At 40.5% G+C, this 25,324-nt stretch overlaps 7 protein-coding genes and 2 long non-coding RNA genes across 15 annotated transcripts; 3 read left to right on the top strand and 6 right to left on the bottom strand.

Annotated features, from left to right (window-relative positions):
• Positions 1–189: 189 nt before the first annotated feature.
• Positions 190–3,450, bottom strand: LOC105689644 (zinc finger protein 267). Its single transcript, XM_012406814.3, has 5 exons — positions 2,102–3,450; positions 1,946–2,031; positions 1,556–1,871; positions 1,186–1,289; positions 190–1,107 (listed from the first exon to the last, which is right to left on the bottom strand). Exons 1-5 carry the CDS (start codon positions 3,441–3,443, stop codon positions 382–384), a joined length of 2,574 nt encoding a protein of 857 aa, XP_012262237.2. The 5' UTR covers positions 3,444–3,450; the 3' UTR covers positions 190–381.
• On the bottom strand, positions 3,186–5,045 carry LOC105689653 (follicle cell protein 3C-1). The gene is made up of 5 exons (XM_012406825.3): positions 4,904–5,045; positions 4,480–4,755; positions 4,284–4,355; positions 4,086–4,158; positions 3,186–3,404 (listed from the first exon to the last, which is right to left on the bottom strand). The coding sequence occupies exons 2-5, from the start codon at positions 4,747–4,749 to the stop codon at positions 3,361–3,363; spliced, it is 459 nt and encodes a 152-aa protein (XP_012262248.2). The 5' UTR covers positions 4,750–4,755; positions 4,904–5,045; the 3' UTR covers positions 3,186–3,360.
• Positions 4,999–5,760, bottom strand: LOC105689652 ((R)-specific enoyl-CoA hydratase-like). Its single transcript, XM_048658520.1, has 2 exons — positions 5,243–5,760; positions 4,999–5,138 (listed from the first exon to the last, which is right to left on the bottom strand). The coding sequence occupies exon 1, from the start codon at positions 5,758–5,760 to the stop codon at positions 5,263–5,265; it is 498 nt and encodes a 165-aa protein (XP_048514477.1). The 3' UTR covers positions 4,999–5,138; positions 5,243–5,262.
• A 21-nt stretch (positions 5,761–5,781) lies between these two features.
• On the bottom strand, positions 5,782–8,075 carry LOC105689650 (armadillo repeat-containing protein 7-like). 3 transcript variants are annotated; one of them, XM_012406820.4, is made up of 5 exons: positions 7,938–8,075; positions 7,248–7,357; positions 6,418–6,609; positions 6,184–6,351; positions 5,782–6,095 (listed from the first exon to the last, which is right to left on the bottom strand). In XM_012406820.4, the coding sequence occupies exons 3-5, from the start codon at positions 6,524–6,526 to the stop codon at positions 5,782–5,784; spliced, it is 591 nt and encodes a 196-aa protein (XP_012262243.2). In that variant the 5' UTR covers positions 6,527–6,609; positions 7,248–7,357; positions 7,938–8,075. The 3 variants fall into 3 exon arrangements, with proteins under 3 accessions (XP_012262243.2, XP_048514475.1, XP_048514474.1); XM_048658518.1 differs by lacking the exon at positions 7,938–8,075 and having other exon boundaries at positions 6,184–6,348; positions 6,418–7,931; XM_048658517.1 differs by lacking the exon at positions 7,938–8,075 and having other exon boundaries at positions 6,418–7,931.
• On the top strand, positions 7,995–12,413 carry LOC105689645 (arylsulfatase B-like). Its single transcript, XM_012406815.3, has 8 exons — positions 7,995–8,374; positions 9,562–9,721; positions 9,827–10,053; positions 10,141–10,381; positions 10,461–10,618; positions 10,714–11,005; positions 11,078–11,385; positions 11,464–12,413. Exons 1-8 carry the CDS (start codon positions 8,231–8,233, stop codon positions 11,701–11,703), a joined length of 1,770 nt encoding a protein of 589 aa, XP_012262238.2. The 5' UTR covers positions 7,995–8,230; the 3' UTR covers positions 11,704–12,413.
• LOC125501773 lies at positions 11,736–14,805 on the bottom strand. The gene is made up of 4 exons (XR_007279408.1): positions 14,642–14,805; positions 14,033–14,276; positions 13,751–13,844; positions 11,736–11,871 (listed from the first exon to the last, which is right to left on the bottom strand). It is a non-coding gene; the product is annotated as an uncharacterized LOC125501773 (long non-coding RNA).
• On the top strand, positions 12,573–15,713 carry LOC105689646 (arylsulfatase B-like). Its single transcript, XM_012406816.4, has 8 exons — positions 12,573–12,947; positions 13,552–13,711; positions 13,771–13,997; positions 14,093–14,354; positions 14,433–14,590; positions 14,663–14,954; positions 15,031–15,314; positions 15,385–15,713. Exons 1-8 carry the CDS (start codon positions 12,795–12,797, stop codon positions 15,544–15,546), a joined length of 1,698 nt encoding a protein of 565 aa, XP_012262239.2. The 5' UTR covers positions 12,573–12,794; the 3' UTR covers positions 15,547–15,713.
• LOC125501780 lies at positions 15,190–18,731 on the bottom strand. Its single transcript, XR_007279417.1, has 3 exons — positions 18,517–18,731; positions 18,235–18,328; positions 15,190–15,326 (listed from the first exon to the last, which is right to left on the bottom strand). It is a non-coding gene; the product is annotated as an uncharacterized LOC125501780 (long non-coding RNA).
• Positions 16,852–24,845, top strand: LOC105689638 (arylsulfatase B-like). Of its 5 annotated transcripts, none has more exons than XM_048658494.1 (8): positions 16,852–17,295; positions 18,036–18,195; positions 18,255–18,481; positions 18,579–18,840; positions 23,570–23,727; positions 23,800–24,091; positions 24,168–24,445; positions 24,516–24,845. In XM_048658494.1, exons 1-8 carry the CDS (start codon positions 17,143–17,145, stop codon positions 24,675–24,677), a joined length of 1,692 nt encoding a protein of 563 aa, XP_048514451.1. In that variant the 5' UTR covers positions 16,852–17,142; the 3' UTR covers positions 24,678–24,845. The 5 variants fall into 5 exon arrangements, with proteins under 5 accessions (XP_048514451.1, XP_048514449.1, XP_048514450.1 ...); XM_048658492.1 differs by lacking the exons at positions 23,570–23,727; positions 23,800–24,091 and adding exons at positions 18,918–19,075; positions 19,148–19,439 and having other exon boundaries at positions 16,862–17,295; XM_048658493.1 differs by lacking the exon at positions 18,579–18,840 and adding an exon at positions 23,231–23,492 and having other exon boundaries at positions 16,862–17,295.
• The last annotated feature ends 479 nt before the right edge of the window (positions 24,846–25,324 follow it).

The raw sequence follows: 25,324 nt of genomic DNA on the forward strand, positions 1-25,324 counted from the left end.
CAATGGCATTGACCCTTAGCAAGCGGTTGTCCTTGTACAAGCGGTCCCCAGCTCCTGTCCTGACTTGCCTGGGAATCCGAAAGGGAAAAGAGAACAAAAAAAGAAACGTCGACCAAAAAAATAAAATATGAAATGAAATTTTTGGTCTTATCTATGTTATCTTTGAATTATCCTATTAACGTCCAACCGTAAAAGAAATAATTCCTTTATAGTACATGTATCGAATTACATTCAACAGCATTCGAATGAATAAAAGAAGCAGATCTGCCCAAGCATATAAAAGTAAAGTACATTTGTTTATTTTTTCTTGTCCGGCTCATAATTACTGATCTAAGAACGTCGCAAATAAATTTTGCAGAATTTCTACTCACAATTGTACTATTACTGCCTATCTTCAGAACCATAGAGTAATTGCTTTAAGGATTCTTCGTTGATCGTAGGCAGCAGGGTAGCAACTCTACTGTTATCACGACTCAAGTTTTGGTGTATTATTGGCTGACTGTTTCCACACTCAAAGTTGTCTGTTGATTGTGTGCCCACTGGCTTTGTTAAATCCAACATATTTTCATTGCCCATTGGTGACGAAAGCCTCAGGTGTTCCATTTCACTTGATGGAGATTGAATCTCATTTTCTGGTGGCGAAAGTACCATAGAAAAGAAGTCATTGTTTCCATCTGATTGTGAATGCTGTTCTTCGTTCAGGCCATTTTTAATCGAAATCTCGATGGAATCTTTCAGGGTTGTGCCATTTAAAATGTTATGACCCCATAAGTCCTGGATAAATGTCTCATCATTTCCTTCATCTTCATATTTCTGCAAACCCAAGCTGGACGATTTCATTTCGCTTTCAGTAGTTTTTTTCGGTACTTCAGATTGTCTCGTAAGAATATGTTGTCCTTGGTTGTCCACTACTAAAATGTAACGGTTTTCCTCGTTTGGAATGCACCCTGCAGATTCTGTGTCCTGGGATAACACAGCTTCATTGCTCTCTTCTGTGTTCGCATTTTTTGATTGCGACACTTGCAGCAAACGCTGTACCAAATCACTTGACTGACGTATGACCGTACCAGGTGGTTGGGCAGTACATTTGTGTGTTCTTTGGCTCACCTAGCCATGAAAAGGAAAATACAAAGATTATACCAGCACTAAATCTGGGTCATTGGCTGATCAGCAAAAACTCATTACTTTGTATCTGAAGTTTTTTCCACAGGCTGTGCACTTGTAGGGCATAGCTCCAGTGTGGATGCGTCGATGAACTAAGTAGGAAACTCGTTGTCGAAAGCATTTTCCTAAAATTGTATAAATCATCCATGACTGGAATACAAGTTACAAATACTTGATTTGAGCACATCAATAGTAAAGAAGAAATGAACTCACCAATTTACAATTAGAACATGCATCACGCCATTTTGCATTAGGATCAAACACATGTGAGCAACATAATCGGTATTATGCACTGTTAGTATAATAACTGAAATCAATCACAAAGCAAAGTACTTCATTAAAAACTAGCGCACACAGTATGTATAGGTCTTTCGTGATTATAATTTCTTACCACATGTCTCACAGGCAAAGGGCTTTTCCCCTGTGTGTATTCGCTCATGATTATGGAGTGTTGAAAGTTCCTTGAAAGATCTACCGCAAGTAGAACATGCATGGGGCTTGTCATCTTTGTGGTAAAGCCTGTGCTTGTGATAAGATTGCTGGAACGTGAATGTCTTGTCGCAGATGTTACATTTGTACGGCATTTCCCCAGAGTGTAATCTTTTGTGTTTTTTGAGAAAATATTTTGTTGTGAACATTTTACTGCATACATCGCATTCCCACTGTTTCCCTTCATGGGTCTTTAGGTGCTGTGTGACGTGCTGCTCCTGCAAACAATAAATAAGATTTATGAACTCACTGCACTTTATCGGATCTTCTAGGTTTATATCGAAAAATTTACCTTCTTGAAGCTCTTACCACACGTTGGGCAATTGTACCCGTGTTCCCCAGGAATCCGTAGAGGGTCTCCCTCCTTGGGCAACAAGCCTGAATCAGATTTTTAATTTATTACCACTTGATTGTTGCTTCCATAGATTGTGGTAAACACTATTCTTACCTAGATTATAACCGATGTGAGCTACCCTCATGTGAACCATGAGACTCCCTTTCATTTTAAAAACTTTTGGGCACAAGTGGCAGGGGTAGCTTTTCAGCAAATCTTCAGGTTTTTTGTGCATATCTTTTTCATTTATCATGTGAACCAGTTGCTTGTGAAGGGTTAATATATTTGGATCTGAGAAATAAAATGCACAGACATCACACCGTTGTGTCTTCTCTTTAGTAGCAAGAGCTTTGAATGCTTTGAGCTGGGGCAAGACATGGTTTTGGTTCAAGTTTTGCTGGTGATTTTTTAAGCCCTTTGTTTCAGTTGTCGAATTTTTAGTTTCAATACATTTCTGACCCACGCTCACAGAGAATTCAATGCATGAATTATCCGAGGCAAGGAGACAAGCTGATGTAGCCGTCGGCTGGAGTGAACCTTCTTTGTTACTGGTAATGGTTTTTGGCGGTATCGTAACTATTTGATGACTTGGTTGTCCCTGTGCTGCATTACTTGTGTGGATGAAAATATTCTGCTTGGGAATTTCCGGTTGAGAGTTTTCTACCCAGATTGGTTGAAATTGCAGTATACTCTTGGTGTAACTTTCTATGGACTTTTCTGAGTGTTTGGATAAATTTTCAACGCACTCCAACTGAACTTGTTCGGTTTTATCAGCCTCCTCTGTATACTGTAACGACATTCGCTTATCCTGTTTCGGTTGACATTCGTATTTGACATTTGCTAATCCTTTTTGTGGCGTGTTCTGAGAGTAAATCTTATCACCACAAAATTTGTTTCTTTTTCGATCTGAAACTTGATGTAGTTGTTTTGCACTCTGTACAAATATAATTTGGTCTGTCAAAATATCTTTGCACTGATTTTGATCTTCTCCACAAGTTTGGGAACTTGTGCTCGAAGTCCCATCTTTTGTAAAACAAGCACTTCCAATGTTAGCTATTTTGCACAGAGGGGTTTTGGCAATTATGGAAGTAACCTGCGGCCCAAATGTGATAACATCATTTTGCCTAAATGATTTCACTTTAGCGCATTCCTTGTGTGATACGTTCAAAGATTGAGTAGATATCATCTGACTGTTATCAACTTTGTCTTCAGCAACAGTGGAAGAATTTCCTTCCATGATCTTTGTATGATCAGTGTTAACTCGTCCATCGTCAGATAAATTAATAGTATGACTAAATAAATGGATTGTCAGTTTGTCAACACCAAGTAATATTTCATTGCAGACTGGACAAGCGAGGGGACGTGTAGCTACGCTAATAAGTCCTGAGCGTAGAGCATCCAATGTCAAGAACGCAGGCTGAGAACATAACGGACATGCCAGTAGTTTGGCACACATTGTTTAAAACTTTATTTAGTTGTCTTTTTGGTAACAATATGCAGTGAACAGATTATTGATAGTTTGATCATTTTAAACCACTCATTACTATATTATCTTGATTATTCATCAAGCTTTATTCGATTGTAAACAATAAGAAATAAATTCAACCAAGTACTGCAATGTACATTGACTGAGATAACCGTTGCAAGTCCGTTGTGACCAACTTAAAATTAGAAATAAAATATGCCCTCGTTCCCTAGGCCCTACTGAATGCTCTTGACCTGTTTAATTGTCAATTAAGTCTTATGCCGTTAAGAGGTGATTTGACTTTGTGATATTAAAATTATGTGAATATTGGCGTCTAGTGGGGGGTGGTAAAATTTTATGGTAATAAATGGATACATGACATCGTCAATTCTATTAATAGAAATGTAATGCTGAATCTTGTTTAGAAATAAAACTCAAGCCACACCATCTCTAGCTATATTTAGATCAGGGCGGGAAGTTTAAGAGAGTCATAGTAATAACGGCTCAAATTTTAGAGAAAAAATGTGTCATGTCCCAGACAACATCGAAACAGTAAGCGCATGAGTAATATCTTGTAAAATCTGATAATTTCTTAACTGAGTATTGGACACTTGTACGGTAATCCATCCTTACAGCAATATTCTCGTCCAGCTGAGAGATTAGTATTCATCCATTCATCCTTGCAATTTTTTATGAATAGGTACGCCTGGAAAAAAATCCAAACATGGATCAAGAAAGTTTAAATACTTGAAGAATACAAGATGAAGATAGATCAAAAAAGTAATTAGGAGCAAGACTATAATTGACTATTATCTGAGGCTAAAAACTCACCCTCTCTTTGTGACAATCACGATCGATAGATCCGCAGAGAATAGCTGGACTGTTTGGCAAATACTTCACAATCTGTAATTTGATAGTATCGAAAGTTTTATCATCTATCAGCACAGTTGATAGAATGAGGCTTAAACAATATGTAATAATTAGGATGTTAGTTAAAATGCAGAAGGCAATGGAATGTGAGACTCACAGTATCAAGGCACTTATTGGTGCATAGTTTGTTGCCAACAATAGTGCAAGGAAAAGTGTCAGGATGTTCATGAAGCATAGCTGGGTTGCCCTTGGGTTGGTCTTTGCTGTTTTTTTTGAACTGTCCGCTCAAGAATACCCCACATACGCAGCCAATCGGACTTTCAGTTGTGGGAGCATCAGAAGCTGAGCATGTTCCTGGTTCGTTCGTAGTTTCAGAAGCATAGATGTGTCCCATACACAACAATGCTATTAGGATTCCTACTTGCATGTTGAACTGTGAACCAAAAATTGTTAAAAATACTGAAGAGAGTGTTGAAAATGAATTTTCAAGAGTGAATTTATGGGTAATGTTTTATGAAAATGTCTCAGAGAAAAGCATCGAAAAGCGTGAACGAATAATTTAGTTTATTGACAACACTCACCTAGCAGAAAGCTTCTCGTTAGTTGAACAGCAGCAGGTTGAACAATGACAAAAAGAATCACTTCAACGGAGGTCTAGATATATGCTTGAATTGTTATATTGCAAGAATTCTTAAGAATATCGCAATATTGCTGACATTGACGAATACATTGAGGACAAAAAAAAAAATGCTTGCTAGGCAAAATACCTTAGGTTGCAGCATTGCCAATATTTCAGCATGATTCATCCACTCACTACTATAACAAAATGAGTAACAAAATGAAAAACTCTGTCTGTTTTAGTCAAAATATTCACTACTTTAATCTTTAAAAAGTTACAATTACTTGATTGCTTCACCTACATATTGATGTGAAAAAACGTCTATTTTCCTGTACCGATTTTTTGTATAGTTGATTCCCCCAATATGAGTTTTGCCTCTCCTTCTAGAACTAATCTCTCCATATTGGCTACACATTTATACTTGCACTTTATAATCTTTCTGATGCTGACCACTTCTACCGTAATCTCAATGGTGTCGCCGGCATAACAGGGATTAGGAAATCTAAGGAGCTGTTCGACAACTATCGTTCCAGCACCTGGCAATTTTGTACCAATCACTCCAGAAACTAAACCATTGAGATATGCACCATGAACGATTTTTTTTTGAGAGGTGATATGAATTGGATTATAGTCTAGGGTAAGGTCGGCAAACTTTAGAATTTCATATTCGGTTATCAGCTTCGACACTCGAACGCGATTGCCCACCTTCAAATTTTTTAAATTACCTACCACTATAGAACCTATTGAAATTTTTGTACAGTAATATTTTTTCAGCCTTCCACAGGAGCCCAGCAGCTTGCTACTCATTTGGAGGCTCATTATGAGAATTACACAATCTCTCTAGCGTGGCAGTGGAATTTCAGACACTGATATAGCGGGCGGATTAAGTTTAACTTTTTCAACTTCTACCTCAGAACAGTAGTCCTTGAGAAATATTGAGGCTAAATTTCGTATTCTTGGGTTTGAATCCTCTGAGAAACATAACATAGAGTGTATAGTCTCGGGGCTGTTTATAAGCGGATTGGAATTTGGGGTCATTAAGAACATCAGCGTGGTAATGACCGATAAAATAGTTTCTTCGTCAGTGGATGTTAAAAGGGAAGATATTATCTGTGGACCATGGCTATGGTTGATGTATTCTTTATTTTCTGGATCTGGAATTAAGAAGATCAATAAATAGTGAATCAATAACTCCCAATAGTGGATTGTTCCGAGAATATTTTAATTAGATAATAACATTACCTAAACACAAATTGCAGATCCCTCCAATAGCAAAGCGAACGAATTCCTTATTATCTCCGGAAAGTAAGTGGAGAAAAAGATCGATGACTCGTAGTTGACGGAGATACTCGTAGTTTAAAGGATCATAGGCAAAATTTGCCAAATTAGCTAAGACTTGAGTCTTTGCTTCTGAGAAAAATTGAAAACACCAATCCGGTAACAATCTACACGTAAAGTCTCATGAGGTTTGGTTACCTTTTGATTTCGACGTTCTGAATTCCTCGACGAGGAGTTTGAGGAATTCAAATCGGCCAATTTTATTTTTCCCTGTCCGTTCTATGAGTTTCTGCTTGGTCGTAAACATTGGTAAGTTATTATCCTCAACTCTCTTTTAATCTTCTGAATCTCCGACGATTTTTGTTTTTAATTTTGACATTTCGTCGTCACCTGTTGTAGCAGACGAAGTATAACGGTTGAATCAGCTGCCGCGATCGCGCGGTGGTAAAGCTCTCTCTCGCGAGCTTTATGCCAACCTATTCAAATTAAAATTTCGTCGACAGATCCTACCGCGTGCTCCATTGTCGGCGTATTAAATAATGATGTTTGCTCACTGATGTATATTTTCTTTTCAATTTGGATATTTGATTAGATCTTTACACATTTTTCTGTTCCACCCAAACATTCGTGATCTTTTGACACCAAATTTACGCCCGGTTTACCACGATTTAGAATCTTGGAATTGATTCTCTCAAAAGCTTCCAAATTACGGCCGGAGAAAACTTTTCGAGCCGGTAATTAAACTCATTGAAGTATTAAGGCTTTTCTGGATATTTCAGCATTACAATAACAGTCGCGATATTCTGGCTGTTGTTTATGTGAAGTGTTTATCTGGCCGTGAAACTTACAAGGTAACTTTGAGCAGCGGATGTCTCGAACGATCCGACGAGGAAATACTGAATAATGTAATTGGTATCCCTAAGTTAACACTACTTGACCTATGGTTCAAAACAATGGATGCCATTTCCCTTCATTAAGATGTGATATTATTTACTTAAGAAATTAAACGTCGAATTTACATTATTTACCAATTTCCATTTCAGGAGATATCCACGACGTGTTGCAGTCGAGGAATACTTTTTGGCAGGTGGCCAAATGTACGATTTGCGCATTACAGCTGCTCCTGGCACATACACATCTATAATGACAAACAAAAACAGAGTGCAAAGGTGCTCTTCTTATCTCAATTAAGATATTCTGTGAAACATGATGTAAGCATAATTTACAAATTGTAGCCGTGAGTGTACAATATAAAGTCGTGAGAAAATTTCGTCCCGATGATTACGATAATTATACATAAATTTGCCGCAGCGTCGACCCTAAGATGGTCAAGAAAAGAAGGAACAAAAAGCATGCTCTTGTATAAATAAAAATGGTAGGATCCTAACGTGCGTATCTCCGATTCCGTGAAGATGAGTCAAGTTTTCAAATTCCTGAAATACCGATTACGCTGTGGCAACGTAATAAGAAAAGAGAAATAAAATATAATTATGAAAAAAAAAGGAGTATTCAGATTAATGGGAGAAAAAGCAAAGAGAAGGACGCGGGTCTCGGGTTGCACGTATATGTCCAATGAAGCTAACGGAACACCGGAGCACGTATTTCGCTGATTGTCATACTCATTAGACGCATGAGCCCAGCCTCTTTTCATCTTCTTCTCTTTTACCCCCTCGTCTCAGTTTGCAGAGTTCATTCATACGTTCATACGTATACTTTACCCAGTTAGCCGGCCTATATAAGCTGAGAAACCCTTTCCAAAGAACTTTCTGGTCTTTGCGGTTGCACGAGATGCGTTGACCAAGTCTATAAATCCGACGAGAGTCCTTGTGGAGAATTGTGATCTCATTTTGCGGTGTCTAACAACAACACTCTCAAAGTTAAAGGGGGAAGAAATTAAATTTATTGTTAGTGAATTTTTTTTTACCCGAGCTTTTAACGGCGAAGACGGAAGACATTCCCTTACCCTTACGCTTCGGTAAGGGGTGATTCAATTGCTGTTGGATTTTCCAAAATGGTGATGCGATTCCTCGTTGCCAGCTTGGCTCTCCTGTTGGGCGCGTACGTCGCCTGTGACCACACTCGGGAACATTATACCCGCGAGCCGAAGGAGTACCAGACACCACCTCACATCATCGTAATAATGGCCGATGATTTGGTAAGCCGATTGGAAAGGGTTCATTTTTTCATCGTAAAAAATGGTTGATTTAAATCGCCTGCAAAAATTGAATGATCGTCAATAGGTCAAAATTATACCATCAATTCTCAAATGCAGAGGCGGGATCGCTGCTATCATTCGTTCCGGGGCTCCTCGTCAATTGATTCTCATTAGTATATCACCGCCTAGAAATGAACGCTCGTAGGTAATTAGCGCGTGCACTCCTATACATATCTATCACCTATACGTATATCGAAAATACGCCATGCGTAGTTATGTGAGACACACATGTATCAAGTTTCAAAGTCTAACGTTACTCCCCAATTCTCGTCGCGATAAATGATGTAATTAAGGAAATTACGACGCGAGAAGAGGTGAAATGTGTCTGAGCCACTTAAGCTGTCTGCTCGTAGCGAAGGAAATCCATCCTTTCATTCATCCATCTAAGGTCTAATTTTCATTTTTCTTGCACCGTCGAGAAGGGAGGGAGGAAATTTTTCACGGACAAATAACTGGTCCGCGTAATAATTAGATTAGGATAAATTGAGCGTTGTTTCTCAGACAACAGGTGTCAGTCCGTTTATCAAGATGAACATGTAAACTGCGGCGGTGGTATTGGTGGATTATAGCTTCGTTATTTCATACGTCGTCCGGCTTAATATTCCCTGAGATATTATGCAGGGAGGTCGGTTGGCTCGGGTTAGTGGGCACGTGGCACCACTCGACTCGGATTAACAATGCACGCCGAGTTAAGACAATTATCTGCTAAGCCGCAGACGCTTCCACTACTTTACACAGAACCGCCCACGCCGGGGCCCAAAGGAGGCACGTGCACCACGACGAGAAACGAGGATGCAGACACACGGTCGGCTGACTCACGGAGAACCAAACAAATAAAATTCCTGTGCAAAGTGATGATGAAATTCAGTCGGGTTACGTAATTATACCGTACGCCTTGTATCCACCCCTTCATCGCGGATATTTACCCTTCCGAGCTGTTATGATGACCTCCGACTGATTTCATTCGTAGATAATCCACTTCCAATCTAACCCGGAAGTCTAGTATACTCCTATCTATGCTCATGGCATTCTACCTTAAGCACCGCGTTGAACCAGCGCAGTATACGGTCGAAAATGCTTCTCAACTATAACATCCAGTGGTTACGATTCATTAATAAATATTTTAGGGATGGAATGATGTTGGATTTCACGGTTCAAACCAAATACCGACACCAAACATAGACGCCCTTGCCTACAATGGGGTGATTTTGAATAGACACTACGTTTTGCCTTCATGCACGCCTTCAAGAGCGGCATTTCTAACGGGGCGGTATCCCATCCGTATGGGTGAGTTTTCCGATTGTGATTTTATTTATTTTGGAAATCTTTAATTCCACGGCCCAGCGACGCTCCGTTTTTTTCTTCTCTTGATTGAGATTTCTCTTTCATCAGGGATGCAGGGCGCCGGAATAAAGGCTGGAGAACCACGTGGTATTCCTCTAGAGATTCGCACCCTTCCCGAACATCTTCAAGGACTCGGTTACGTTACAAGATTAATTGGAAAATGGCACGTCGGATATCACACGCCGCAGCACACGCCGTTGCATCGAGGCTTTGATTCTTTCCTTGGTTTTTATAACAGCCACATTACTTATTATGACTACAAGTACGAGCAAGGGGTAATAACTACTGTCGATTGTTATCGTCGGTGATAACATTTCGAGTACGTTATAAATATCGAAATTACTTGGTCCATACTTGCGCAGAATTTAAGCGGGTTCGATATGCATCGAGGAAGTGATCCGGCCTGGAGAGACCAGGGCGAATACGCCACAGATCTTTTCACCGAAGAAGCGCTGAGAATCATCGACTCCCACGATCCAATGCGGCCCCTTTACCTGCAGATTTCCCATCTGGCTGTTCATCCACCTCTTGAAGTTCCTATGCGCGATTTGAGGAGCGATGAATTTTATCACATTCGGGAACCAAATCGACGAACATTCGCCGGTAAGTTGTGTAATTCAAGAAAAGTAATTTCTATTCAAGCAAGAATTAACGTAAAATATACCTATTCGATATACCGTAGCCATGGTGACGCGCCTCGACGATTCCGTTGGACGTGTGGTAGCCTCTCTTGGTTCTAAGGGTTTGCTGAAAGACTCACTGATTCTGTTCCTCACCGATAACGGGGCGACTCCCGTCGGAAAATTTAGAAATTGGGGTTCCAACTGGCCGTTACGGGGTGTAAGCGATGCCAATCTGAATAAATCATAATATTAATTAGCTCTCCGAAATTATCGAACTGGATTAATAAAATTCATTAATCCCATACTCAACAGACTAAGTACACTTTGTACGAGGGTGGAGTTAGAGGGGTAGCTGCCGTCTGGTCTCCGCGTCTTTACGAAACGACGCGTGTTTCGGAGCAACTCATTCACATGACGGACTGGCTGCCAACACTCTACGCCGCTGCTGGGGGCAATCTGAGGGACCTGGGCGACCTGGATGGGGTGAATCAGTGGCCGGCATTGAGTGAAGGTCGCGCTGGAACCAGGCACACGATGCTTTTAAACATCGACGAAGTGTCGGGAACAGAAGCTGCGATTCAAGGAAGATTCAAACTTCTTCGAGGTTCGTTGCATTCGTCGCGATGATTGGTAAATGAATAAAATAAAACAACTTGTAAATTTCAATTCTCTCCAGGATCTTACAGCCGGGGTTACTACGATGGTTACCACGGCGAGTCTGGTCGCTACCTGGAGAATTTACCGTACAATACAACCTTGGTCCTTGGTAGTACCGTCTCGAAAAGTATCACTACATATCTAGGAGGTCCGGTTACTCAACCCAGTGCAATGGTCGTTCTTCGATTGAAGGCGAGTGTCGAATGCAGCGGGTACTCAGGGCAGCTGCGCCGTGGAAATTTTGACGCCTGTAACGAAACCGAGTGCCTCTTTGACATCGTCAACGATCCCTGCGAAACGAAAAATATCGCTAAAGATTATCAAAAGGTATATTCGTGTCCGGACAACGACGTCCCAGACTTGTCATTCCAAGGCACACCTCACCTAGTTTTCTTCTCGTTTTAGATGGTAACGCAGTTGGATCTGTTTCTGGAGCAACATGGAAACGTGCTAACCAAACAGGCCTTGATGCCTGTGGACTGGCACGCGGATCCACGTAGTTTCAATGGGACGTGGGAGCCTTGGCTTAGTCCTGAAGCGATGTTGTATGCTTTTACAAATGCTGCGACAGCTGTAAGCACATTGGCAGTTTGCGCCCACATCGGTATGGTACTGCTGATAGTTGGATTGAGGGCATTTCTTTGACTGAAAGACACATTTCCCCCGAAAAATACTGCCGCTACGTTTTACTGGCACAGCGGTAAAAATTGCCAGAAGAATGACGGAGCGGTGGATGACAACAGCCAGGTTGAAGATAGGGAGAAGGTTGAGAACGAAGGCGGAGAAGAAGACGGAGATGAAGATGAGGAGGACCTGGTGGAAATTAATTTCATCGATGACGATTAGATTATAATTACATTAATAATTATTGTGTACGACTTACCTATATGTATACCGAGATAGTTACGTCGGAGGATTTTATTACTTACTGTTATATACGTTATTTATGATAAATACTAAAACATAGAATTATGTATTACGCCAGAATTTCAACCCTTTCTTAAAAGTAGCTTTTATAAGCTTGTTAGCAAATGCATCTGTATGCCACGTATGTAAAAAAAACACCTATAAAAACATTCACTTTTGTAAATATATTATTAATTATCTTACGCCGACATACAACACCTGTACGACATGATGTACACCTTATAGATTCTGATAGCTTCCATAATCAGAATAACGATGTAAAACATGAATGAAATTATTCAATTTAGTATTAATACACAATCGAATGGAATTTGTTGTTCGTGTGCGAGTACAACTTTGCAGGCCTCATAGGAAAACAATTAATATATTCTGATTTTAAAAGTGCATAAAGTTAATCTGAAATATATTTTCGAGCCAATCAAGTTGAGTGAAAGAAAGATAAAAAAAAGAAAAATATCTGTACCTCCCCTCCACAGTCTCTATGGCATACATCAACATCAAGGTTTACGAAAGGCTAAATCATTAAATGTTGCATTAGAGGTAGAATATATTAAGAGAACGAGACCTATCAAGAGTCACTTTCATACCGTATGGCTGTATAGTTAGTGTATGAGACACGTTTGACATCGGACTTAATTATTTTCTGTCTTCTCGAAATTTATTGTTAGTAACGCGACGATACTTGTATTGTGATAGTATCGTGAAAAGCAGACTTATTCCTTTATGAATTGTGCACGTTCTATTTCCTATACAAAAACGAGAAAATAATAAAAATTCAATTATAAAGGGTTGAAAATTGGACGACAAAAATGCCGTGCATTAATTTTATAACCGGTTTAATACTGTCGACATTTTTTGTCAGTGTATTCGCTAATAATTTTGGTGAAGAAAACGCAAGTTCGAGTAGTCACGCTGAAAGTTACCGACCACCACATGTGATTGTAATTATCGCCGACGATCTGGTAAGAATACTGAATGAATTTCACTTTCGTCAACATATCATAATTAGACATGTGGCTCATGAGTAGTTAACGTGAGTATAGTTATAAGATGAAGATAAGGTCGAATAAATAGGAAATGTAAATGTTTTCCTTGTCGCTCTGGAAAAATATAACTTGATGTTAATCGATATTATCGAAAAATATGCGTGTTATTTCGAATGAACATTGCTCAAATGCGTCTTTCGAAGTTAATTGATACTAATTTTTTTTTTTTTTTTTTTAATTAAAATTGTTACTTCAGTGGAAAAATTGACATTGCTGTGTCAAAGGCTGGTAAAAAACTTCTTTATCATTTGCAGCCCAAGGTTAGCGGAAATGGAATATACGTGCGTTGATCAGTGATTAGCACTGTCTGAACTCTTATTTGCTTAATAATTATCTTATCGCGAAGAGCCTGGATGACCCCGTGGCAAAGTAGATATGATAACCTAGACATTATACTAATATGGTGAAAAATAACGATGATATTACATCAATATTAACAAGCCCGTTTTGCCATAGCCTGGGCATACGTTTATTTACACGTTCCTCGGAATGAATTGAATGCTTTTTGAATTTTAACAAGGGATGGAACGATGTCAGCTTCCATGGGTCCAATCAAATACCTACTCCGAACATCGATGCTCTTGTAGCGAATGGGATCGCATTGAACCGACACTATGTCCAGCCGACTTGTACACCGTCTAGGACCGCGTTTCTCACAGGACGTTATCCAATCCGGAGTGGTAATTTTTTCAATCATTGAATTCTTTTACAATAATTACCTTCGATCACAAATTCCTAGGAATGCAAGGGTTTCCGCTGATGGCTGGCGAACGCTGGGGAATACCGTTGGGAATCCATTTGCTCCCACACCACCTGAAAAATTTGGGGTACACGACAAGATTAGTCGGAAAATGGCACGTCGGTTACTATTCGGTAGACCACACGCCGTGTCACCGAGGTTTCGACTCATTTTTGGGATACTACAGCGGTTACATAAAGTACTTCGATCACACAATAAGACAAAACGTCAGTCCTGTTCAATATAGTATCTACAGTCTTACCTAGTCTTTTCCCGTCCCACGGAGAAAGGATTTGTAATCGCGGAATTTAAACACCCCTAGAACGAAACCGGTCAGGACCTTCATCGAGACTGCCCAAATGCCTCCAAGGTAGTGAGAAATAGGAGGTATTTCACGAATATAGTCACAGAGGAAGTAGAGAACATCATAAGCCACCATGATGTGGAAAATCCACTTTATCTTCAAATCGCTCATCTCGCACCGCACAGTGGGGAACCGGAAAATCCTGTTGAAGTACATGATATTCACGAAGTAAACGCCAAATTTGGATACATAAAGGACATTAAAAGGCGAAAATATGCCGGTAAGGGTTAGCATTTTGGTTCAAATTGTGATTGTTGCATATTTAAAAAATCAAGCGAGATTCTCTGATTCGTTGTAGGGATGGTGGCAAGGCTGGACTTTTCAGTTGGCCGTACCATTCGAGCTCTCAAGAACAGAGGGATGCTGGAGAATTCGATAATTATATTTACCGCGGATAATGGGGCGCAAACGGAAGGTCTTCACGAGAATTATGGATCAAATTATCCTCTTCGCGGGGTAACTAGGAATTCCTGAACATGTTAGCTAAACATTAGTAATGTGATGTACCTGACGTGGCGATGATTCCAGCTCAAGTTTTCAATGTTTGACGGGGGGGTCAGATCGTCCGCGTGCATTTATTCTCCCTTACTGAAAAACGTTTCGAGAGTCTCCGATGAACTGATGCACATCACAGACTGGCTGCCTACGATCTATTCCGTCGCCGGAGGAAATGTAACCGATCTCGGTGAAATCGATGGGGTAAATCAGTGGCCTGCCCTCAGAGACGGATCGGCAAGTCCTCGAAATTCCTTGCTTCTGAACATCGACGAGGTCACCGAAGTCGCGGGTGGTATTTTCGGAAAATTCAAGCTACTCAAAGGTATCTAAAAATTAAGCACATGAAACTTCATTTGCGGAAAACACTACTAGGTAGTATTTACCTAAACTCCTTCCAGGACATCAGAATCAATATCCCGATTTTTACGGCAACAACAGCGTAGCCGATGCCGATGATGTTCCTCCGTATGACCCAACATCCGTTCTGAACTCGAACGCTGGTAGGGCGATCGCCGGAATTTCGAACGCCTTCGTAACATCGGAGAAGATAATCGAGCTGCGGAATAGGGCTACAATTTCTTGCCGACCATTCGATCAATTCGTAAGGTGCACCAACAAATGTCTGTTTGACCTGATTAACGACCCCTGCGAGACCGTCGACATTTCTGCAAAACATCCCAAGGTATGGGTCAATCTGAAACATACCAACAATCAACTATTCGTCGTCACTGAATTTTTCAAATTTTTTTCAGATCGTAGAACGTATTGAAAATGACTTCAGGCGATACAATGCGGTTTTAATGCCACAATCTAAATCAGAATTCGATCCTGCTTCGTCCCCACGGAATTTCGGTGGCGTATGGTTACCGTGGGTCAGATCGAACAGTTCGACTATTGTGAGTTCCACGGGCTAGGATTGAGTAAAACGGTTGGAATCGGATTGGATATGACTTGATTCATTTTTTAGATCAAAAGGTCGTTTGATTTCATCAGCGCAGTAACTGGGGTTACGATACATTGATCATGATGAATAAATTCACACATTATGTAACGATGAAACAATAATGAATTTTTAATGAGACGTAGCAAAGAACTATACCTCGATATTCATCTTCAGTAGAATGAGTCAATGAATTGGTGGGATAGATCGATGAAAAATTCTTCAAAATCAATTTTTCATTCTTCAAATTGTCGAATCCATCATCCTTTTAGACTACCAAAATAAGCTTTGCCCGTTTGCAGTTAATTAATTAAGAAGGTGGTCACAATGAGGTGTCGATAGAAATCGCTGTGCGGTGGAGGAACCATAAATGTGGCGAGCACGTCGTGGCTGGAAAGTGGGTTTTACGACACATATCCTTGCGACAGCCGTCTCAATTATTGAACCAATAATTATTACGAATAAAGTGATTAAAATTACGCTTGGATGGAAGCTCCTCCCCGATTCATATGACGAAGGTGATTTCACATTTGCTGTGATATTCATAATATGAGAGCTATTTGATAATACGCGAACCCAACGCCGCTTCTGAGCTCTGTCGCGGTGAAGATAATCGGCCGTAAACCCCTTCTTCTGAATGTACTCGGTGCGATATTATACAAAGTTGCTTCATGTATAAAATTTCAACACAAACAAAACGCAACGGCGATCATTGAATTGAGATTATGCAGATAAGGAAGATATGATTTGGTCACAAAGAGCAATCAGGTGCGCTATAAAACGTTGGTATTGTTTTGATATCAGGCGAGTGGGTCGAAGCCTCAAGAGGTCGCAAAAGAGGAGAGGGGTGTGAGTACGTAACATTGAAAATTTGACCGGCGATCCCCAGCTATTGGCCTTTGAGATATCTGTCCTATGATCTCGTTCGCAAATTCACCTGTACGACATCGCGAATAATGCAAAAATGTTCCATCGATTTCATGATGTACACCTTATAGATGATGATAGCTTTCATGATCAAATTAACGATGTGAAACATGAATGAAATGATTTAATTTAGTGTAAATACGCAATCGAATGTTATTTGTTGATCGTTTGCGAGTACAACTTTGCAGACCCCGCATGAGAGCTGAAAATAGAATCTAATTTTAGATGTACATTAAGTAAGTCTGAAATATATCAATGAAGTTGAGTGAAATGGAGATAAGGAGATGTAAAAATTATCTGTACCTCCCCTCCACAGTCTCGATTATTTACGTGCTAAATCAAGGTTTGCGAAATGACGAATCATCAATATGACATTAGAGGTACAATATAATGGAAGAACGGACCCTATTGGGAGTCATTTTCATACCGTATGGCTGTATAGTTAGTGTATGAGACACGTTCGACATCGGACTTAATTATTTTCTGTCTTCTCAAAATTTAGTTACGCGACGATACTTTTGTTGTAATGGTATCGTGAAAAGCAGACTTGTTCCTTGATGAATTGAACACGTTCTATTTCCTATACAGAAACGAGAAAATAATAGAAATACAATTATATAGGGTTGCAAATCAGACGACTAAAATGCCGAGCATTAGTTTTATAACCGGTATAATACTGTCGATATTTTTTGTCAATGTGTTCGCTGATAATTTTGCTGAAGAACACGCGAATTCAAATGGTCACCCTGGAAGGCACCGACCACCACATGTGATTGTAATTATCGCCGACGATCTGGTAAGAATACTGAATTAATTTTACTTTCGTCAATGTATCATTATTACTCGTGAGAAGTCAACGTGAGTTTAGAAATAGGATGAAAATAAGTTCGAATGTATGGGCAATGTGCAGGTATTCCTCTTCATCAAATTGAAATTATTACTTCGGTCATTAGAACTGTCTGAACCTAAATGAGTAGAATGAGGAATTTTTTAGGAACCCCGCAAATGCAAGACAAGTTCGTATCTGACGCATTTTTTAACAAATTAGTCCTATAATTACCACGAAATTGACAACGGGATAGATGATACTGAAAGTTAGCATATCACCATGTTTCATTGGGGTGTGATAGAAATGCGGAAAATCACGAGGAAAAGCTGTTATAGATACGGGTCACAGCAAATGACAAATCAATTGTCGTCAAAAACCTTTTTATGGAGAAAAACGGTTGGTTATTGCAAAGAACAACCCTGTCTCAACTTGTGCCAAACGATTACGGAAAGCAACTCGTTGCATTTGGAAAGGACCTCCCAACGGTAAGCCGACCCCGCGTAAGAGTCGAGTTCGAATTACGGAGGCCCTGATTAGGTAAAGAAAACCTCGACTTTGGACCAATACGGTGAATATCTTATCGCAAATAGCGTGAATGACCCGGTGTCAGAGTAGATATGATAAACTAGGTATTATACAAATATAGTGAAAAATGACGATGACATGTTCCTCGGACTGAATCGCATGTTTTTTCGAATTTCAACAAGGGATGGAACGATGTCAGCTTCCATGGATCCAATCAAATACCTACTCCGAACATCGATGCTCTTGTAGCGAATGGGATCGCATTGAACCGACACTATGTCCAGCCGACTTGTACACCGTCTAGGACCGCGTTTCTCACAGGACGTTATCCAATTCGGAGTGGTAATTTTTTTGATCATTGAAATTTTTTCGAGTAATTACCTTCGACTACGAATTCCTAGGAATGCAAGGGTTCCCAATGGTAGCTGGCGAACGCTGGGGAATCCCGTTGGGAACCCCTTTGCTCCCACGCCACCTGAAAAATTTGGGGTACACGACCAGATTAGTCGGAAAATGGCACGTCGGTTACTATTCGGTAGACCACACGCCGTGTCGCCGAGGTTTCGACTCATTTTTGGGATACTACAACCCCTACATCAAGTATTTCGATCACACAATAAGACGAAACGTAAGTCCTGTTCGATGTAGTATCTAGGATCTTACCTAGATTATTTCCGAACGACTTCGAGGGGGATTTTATAATTGCAAAACTTGAACACCCCTAGAACGATACCGGTTATGACCTCCATCGGGACTCTCGAAACACTTCCGAAGTCGTGAGAAGCAGGAAGTATTTCACAGATATAGTTACAGAGGAAGTAGAGAACATCATAGGCCACCACGATGTGGAAAACCCACTTTACCTTCAAATCGCTCATCTCGCGCCGCACACTGGGGAACCGGAGAGCCCTGTTGAGGTCCATGATATTAACGAAGTAAACGCCAAATTTGGATACATCAAGGACATGACGAGGCGAAAATATGCCGGTAAGGGTTAGCATACAGTTGAAATTGTGATTGTTACATGTTTAAAAATTCAAGCGAAACTATCCTTTTCCTCGTAGGGATGGTGGCAAGATTGGACTTTTCAGTGGGCCGTACCGTTCGAGCTCTTAAGAACAGAGGGATGCTGGAGAATTCGATAATTATATTTACCGCGGATAACGGGGCGCACCCGGAAGGTCTTCGAGGAAATTATGGATCGAATTATCCTTTTCGCGGGGTAACTACGATTTTTTGAACATCTTAGCTGCACATTTGTAACGTGATTTACCTGATGTGGCGATGATTTTAGTACAAGTTTTCAATGTTTGACGGAGGGGTCAGATCGTCCGCATGCATTTATTCTCCCTTATTGAAAAACGTTTCGAGAGTCTCCGATGAACTGATGCACATCACCGACTGGCTGCCCACGATCTATTCCGTCGCCGGAGGAAATGTAACCGATCTCGGTGAAATCGACGGGGTAAATCAGTGGCCTGCTCTCAGAGACGGATCGGCAAGTCCTCGAAATTCCTTGCTTCTGAACATCAACGAGGTCACCAAAGTCGCGGGTGGTATTTTCGGAAAATTCAAGCTACTCAAAGGTATCTGAAAATTAGCTACATGAAACTTCGTCAGTAGAGAACAATACTGAGCAGTATTTACCTATATTTCTTCCAGGACATCATAGTCAATATCCCGATTTTTACGGCAACAACAGCGTAACCGATGACGTTCCTCCGTATGACCCGACGTCCGTTCTGAACTCCGACGCCGGTAGGGCGATCGCCGGTATTTCGAACGCCTTCGTAACATCGGAGAAGATAATCGAGCTGCGGAATAGGGCCACAATTTCTTGCCGACCATTCGATCAATTCGTAAGGTGCACCAACAAATGTCTGTTTGACCTGATTAACGACCCCTGCGAGACCGTCGATATTTCTGCAAACCATCCCAAGGTATGGGTCAATCTGAAAAATACCAACAATGAACTACTAGTCGTCACTGAATTTCTCAAATTTTTTTCAGATCGTAGAACGTATGGAAAATGACTTCAGGCGATACAATGCCGTTTTAATGCCACAATCTAAAGCAGAATTCGATCCCGCTTCGTCCCCACGGAATTTCGGTGGCGTATGGTTACCGTGGGTGAGATCGAACAGTTCGACTATTGTGAGTTCTAAGGGCTAAAATTGAATGTAACGGATTGAAATCGAATAAGATTTGGCCCTGTTTATATTTCATATAAAAAATATGATTGATTCGATCGGTGCCTTTTTCTCTCATAATTCTTCAGCATGATCCTATTATCGAAAGAAGAAAGCTGAGGTTTCAAAAATATCGCGCGAATATAGTATATTTTTGTGGTCTCAACAGTCTGAAAAATGGTAAAAAAATGGCTAATTCGTTTCAAGGAGCCTACTCAATTTTGAATTTTATACTTCTTCATAATTTCTTTGGTTCGTCTCTCCCTTGACATATCAGTGAACGGGAAGAACAAATTTCACCAGGGTTTAGATCCACAGAAAACATGATACGCATGCAGCAGTTTTTCATAGCACGCAAATAATGTATCCAAACACACCGAGTAATGCCATTTTGCTTTATGAAAAAAAAATGTTGAGACATTACAGATTCAATAAAATAATATTAAAACTTGAAAATGACTCAATTATTATATGACTTTTGGAAAACTTTTCGTGGCTGAAAAGTGGGTTTTCCGGCACATATCCTTGCGACAGCCATCTCAATTATTCCGCCGTGGATGGTAGCTGTAATGACCAATGAAGTGATTAAAATTACGCTTGGATGGAAGCTCCTCCCCGATTCGTATAACGAAAGTGATTTCACATTTGCTGTGATATTCATAATATGAGAGCAATTTGATAATACGCGAACCCAACGCCGCTTCTGAGCTCTGTCGCGGTGAAGATAATCGGCCGTAAACCCCTTCTTCTGAATGTACTCGGTGCGATATTCTACAAAGTTGCTTCATGTATAAAATTTCAACACAAACAAAACGCAACGGCGATCATTGAATTGAGATTATGCAGATAAGGAAGATATGATTTGGTCAAAAAGAGCAATCAGGTGCGCTATAAAACGTTGGTATTGTTTTGATATCAGGCGAGTGGGTCGAAGCCTCAAGAGGTCGCAAAAGAGGAGAGGGGTGTGAGTACATAACATTGAAAATTTGACCGGCGATCCCCAGCTATTGGCCTTTGAGATATCTGTCCTATGATCTCGTTCGCAAATTCACCTGTACGACATCGCGAATAATGCAAAAATGTTCCATCGATTTCATGATGTACACCTTATAGATGATGATAGCTTTCATTATCAAATTAACGATGTGAAACATGAATGAAATGATTTAATTTAGTGTAAATACGCAATCGAATGTTATTTGTTGATCGTTTGCGAGTACAACTTTGCAGACCCCGCATGAGAGCTGAAAATAGAATCTAATTTTAGATGTACATCAAGTGAGTCTGAAATATATTTCCCAGCCAATCAAAATGACTAAAATGAAGATAAAAAGAAGTCAAATCTATCTGTATCCCCTCTCCATGGTCTCAATGATCTACGTGCTATATCTAGGTTTGCCGAATAACGAATCATCAATATGACATTAGAGGTACAATATAATGAAAGAACGAACCCTATAAGGAGTCATTTTTATACCGTATGGCTGTATAGTTAGTGTATGAGACACGTTCGACATCGGATTTAATTATTTTCTGTCTTCTCGAAATTTAGTTACGCGACGATACTTTTGTTGTAATAGTATCGTGAAAAGCAGACTTATTCCTTTATGAATTGTACACGTTCTATTTCCTATACAGAAACGAGAAAATAATAAAAATTCAATTATATAGGGTTGAAAATTAGAGACAAATATGCCGAGCATTAGTTTCATAACCGGTATAATACTGTCGATATTTTTTGTCAATGTATTCGCTGATAATTTTGCTGAAGAACACGCGAATTCAAGTAGTCACCCTGGAAGGCACCGACCACCACATGTGATTGTAATTATCGCCGACGATCTGGTAAGAATACTGAATTAATTTTACTTTCGTCAATGTATCATTATTAAACGTGTGGCTCGTGAGAAGTCAACGTGAGTTTAGAAATAGGATGAAAATAAGTTCGAATGTATGGGCAATGTGCAGGTATTCCTCTTCATCAAATTGAAATTATTACTTCGGTCGTTAGAACTGTCTGAACCTAAATGAGTAGAACCATGGTAGAACGAGGAATTTTTTAGGAACCCCGCAAATGCAAGACAAGTTCGTATCTGACGCATTTTTTAACAAATTAGTCCTATAATTACCACGAAATTGACAACGGGATGGTTGATATTGAGAGTTAGCATATCACCATGTTTCATTGGGGTGTGATAGCAGTGCGGAAAATCACGAGGAAAAGCTGTCATAGATACGGGTCACAGCATATGACAAATCGATTGTCATCAAGGTCCTTTTTATGGAGAAAAGAACAACCCTGTCTCAACTTGTGCCAAACGATTACGGAAAGTAACTCGTTGCATTTGGAAAGGACCTCCCAACGGTAAGCCGACCCCGCGTAAGAGTCGAGTTCGAATTACGGAGGCCCTGATTAGGTAAAAAAAACCTCGACTTCGGACCAATACGGTGAATATCTTATCGCAAATAGCGTGAATGACCCGGTGTCAGAGTAGATATGATAAACTAGGTATTATACAAATATAGTGAAAAATGACGATGACATTGCATCAATAATAATGACCAGCCCGTTTCATCAGAGCCTGGGCGAACGTTTATTTACATGTTCCTCGGACTGAATCGCATGTTTTTTCGAATTTCAACAAGGGATGGAACGATGTCAGCTTCCATGGGTCCAATCAAATACCTACTCCGAACATCGATGCTCTTGTAGCGAATGGGATCGCATTGAACCGACACTATGTCCAGCCGACTTGTACACCGTCGAGGACCGCGTTTCTCACAGGACGTTATCCAATTCGGAGTGGTAATTTTTTTGATCATTGAATTCTTTACAATAATTACCTTCGACCACAAATTCCTAGGAACGCAAGGGTTACCGCTGAGGGCTGGCGAACGCTGGGGAATACCGTTGGGAACCCCTTTGCTACCACGCCACCTGAAAAATTTGGGGTACACGACCAGATTAGTCGGAAAATGGCACGTCGGTTACTATTCGGTAGACCACACGCCGTGTCACCGAGGTTTCGACTCGTTTTTGGGATACTACAGCACTTACATAAAGTATTTCGATCACACAATAAGACAAAACGTCAGTCCTGTTCAATATAGTATCTACAGTCTTACCTAGTCTTTTCCCGATCCACTTCGAGGGGGATTTTATAATTGCAAAACTTGAACACCCCTAGAACGATACCGGTTATGACCTTCATCGGGACTCTCGAAACACTTCCGAAGTCGTGAGAAGCAGGAAGTATTTCACGGATATAGTCACAGAGGAAGTAGAGAACATCATAGGCCACCACGATGTGGAAAACCCACTTTATCTTCAAATCGCTCATCTCGCGCCGCACATGGGGGAACCGGAGGATCGTGTTGAGGTACATGATATCAACGAAGTGAACGCCAAATTTGGATACATAAAGGACATGACGAGGCGAAAATATGCCGGTAAGGGTTAGCATACAGTTGAAATTGTGATTGTTACATGTTTAAAAATTCAAGCGAAACTATCCTTTTCCTCGTAGGGATGGTGGCAAGACTGGACTTTTCAGTGGGCCGTACCGTTCGAGCTCTCAAGAACAGAGGGATGCTGGAGAATTCGATAATTTTGTTCACCGCGGATAACGGGGCGCACATGATAGGTTTCAACGAGTATTATGGATCGAATTATCCGCTTCGCGGGGTAACTACGAATTCCTGAATATTTTAGCTTAAGATTTGTAATGTGATTTACCTGACGTGGCGATGATTGCAGTTCAAGTTTTCATTATTTGACGGAGGGGTCAGATCGTCCGCGTGCATTTATTCTCCCTTATTAAAAAACGTTCCGAGAGTCTCCAATGAACTGATGCACATCACCGACTGGCTGCCTACGATCTATTCCGTCGCCGGAGGAAATGTAACCGATCTCGGTGAAATCGACGGGGTAAATCAGTGGCCTGCTCTCAGAGACGGATCGGCAAGTCGTCGAAATTCCTTGCTTCTGAACATCGACGAGGCCACCAAAGTCGCGGGTGGTATTTTCGGAAAATTCAAGCTACTCAAAGGTATCGAAAAATTAGCTACATGAAACTTCGTCAGTAGAGAACAATACTGAGCAGTAATTACCTAAATTTCTTCCAGGACGTCATGGTCAAAATTCTAATCCTTACGGCAACAACAGCGTAGCCGATGACATTCCTCCGTATGACCCAACGTCCGTTCTGAACTCCGACGCCGGTAGGGCGATCGCCAGTATTTCGAACGCCTTTGTGACATCGGAGAAAATAATCGAGCTGCAGAATAGGGCCACAATTTCTTGCCGACCATTCGATCAATTCGCAAGGTGCACTAACAAATGTCTGTTTGACCTGATTAACGACCCCTGCGAGACCGTCGACATTTCTGCAAAACATCCCAAGGTATGGGTCAATCTGAAAAATACCAACAATGAACTATTCGTCGTCACTGAATTTCTCAAATTTTTTCCAGATCGTAGAACGTATGGAAAATGACCTCAGGCGATACAATGCGGTTTTAATGCCACAATCTAAATCAGAAATCGATCCTGCTTCGTCCCCACGGAATTTTGGTGGCGTATGGTTACCGTGGGTGAGATCGAACAGTTCGACTATTGTGAGTTCCACGGGCTAAAATTGAGCACAACGGATCGGAATCGGATTGGATCTGACTTGGTTTATTTCTTAGATCGAAAGGTCGTTCGATTTTATCAGCGCAGTCACTGGAGCTACGATACATTGATCATGATAAATAAATTCACGCATTATGTAACGATGAAACAATATTACATTTTTAATGAGACGTAGGAAAGAATTATCTTCATATTCATCTTCAGCAGATTAAGGTCATGAATGAGTGATATAGGAGAAAGAAGAATTCGTCATATTCAATTTTTCCTTTTCAAAATTGTCGAATAACAAGTTCACGCAATGAATTGCATTGAATATCGTTTTAGTTATAATTCGCAATCGAAATGAAAACGTTTATACGGTTGCAATTCACATGGGACATTGGAGGCAAATGATCGTAGAGTTTCTTTCGTTTGTCAGCATCCAGAGGGATGATGGAAAGGCGAGTAATTCGAAATGAGCGATTCCTGGTCGCTGGGGTATGTGGTAAGATACATAAATAATATTTTTACGAAAACAAAACGCAACGGCGATTATTGTATAAAGATTATGCAGATAAGGATGATATTGCTTCGTCAGAAAAAAGAATCAAGTGCGTCATAAGTCGTTAATATCGTTTCAATACCCAGAAAGTGTTTCGCGGCTTCAAGA

This window comes from Athalia rosae, chromosome 7, assembly GCF_917208135.1.
Source record: "Athalia rosae chromosome 7, iyAthRosa1.1, whole genome shotgun sequence".
NCBI classification, from domain to species: domain Eukaryota; kingdom Metazoa; phylum Arthropoda; class Insecta; order Hymenoptera; family Athaliidae; genus Athalia; species Athalia rosae.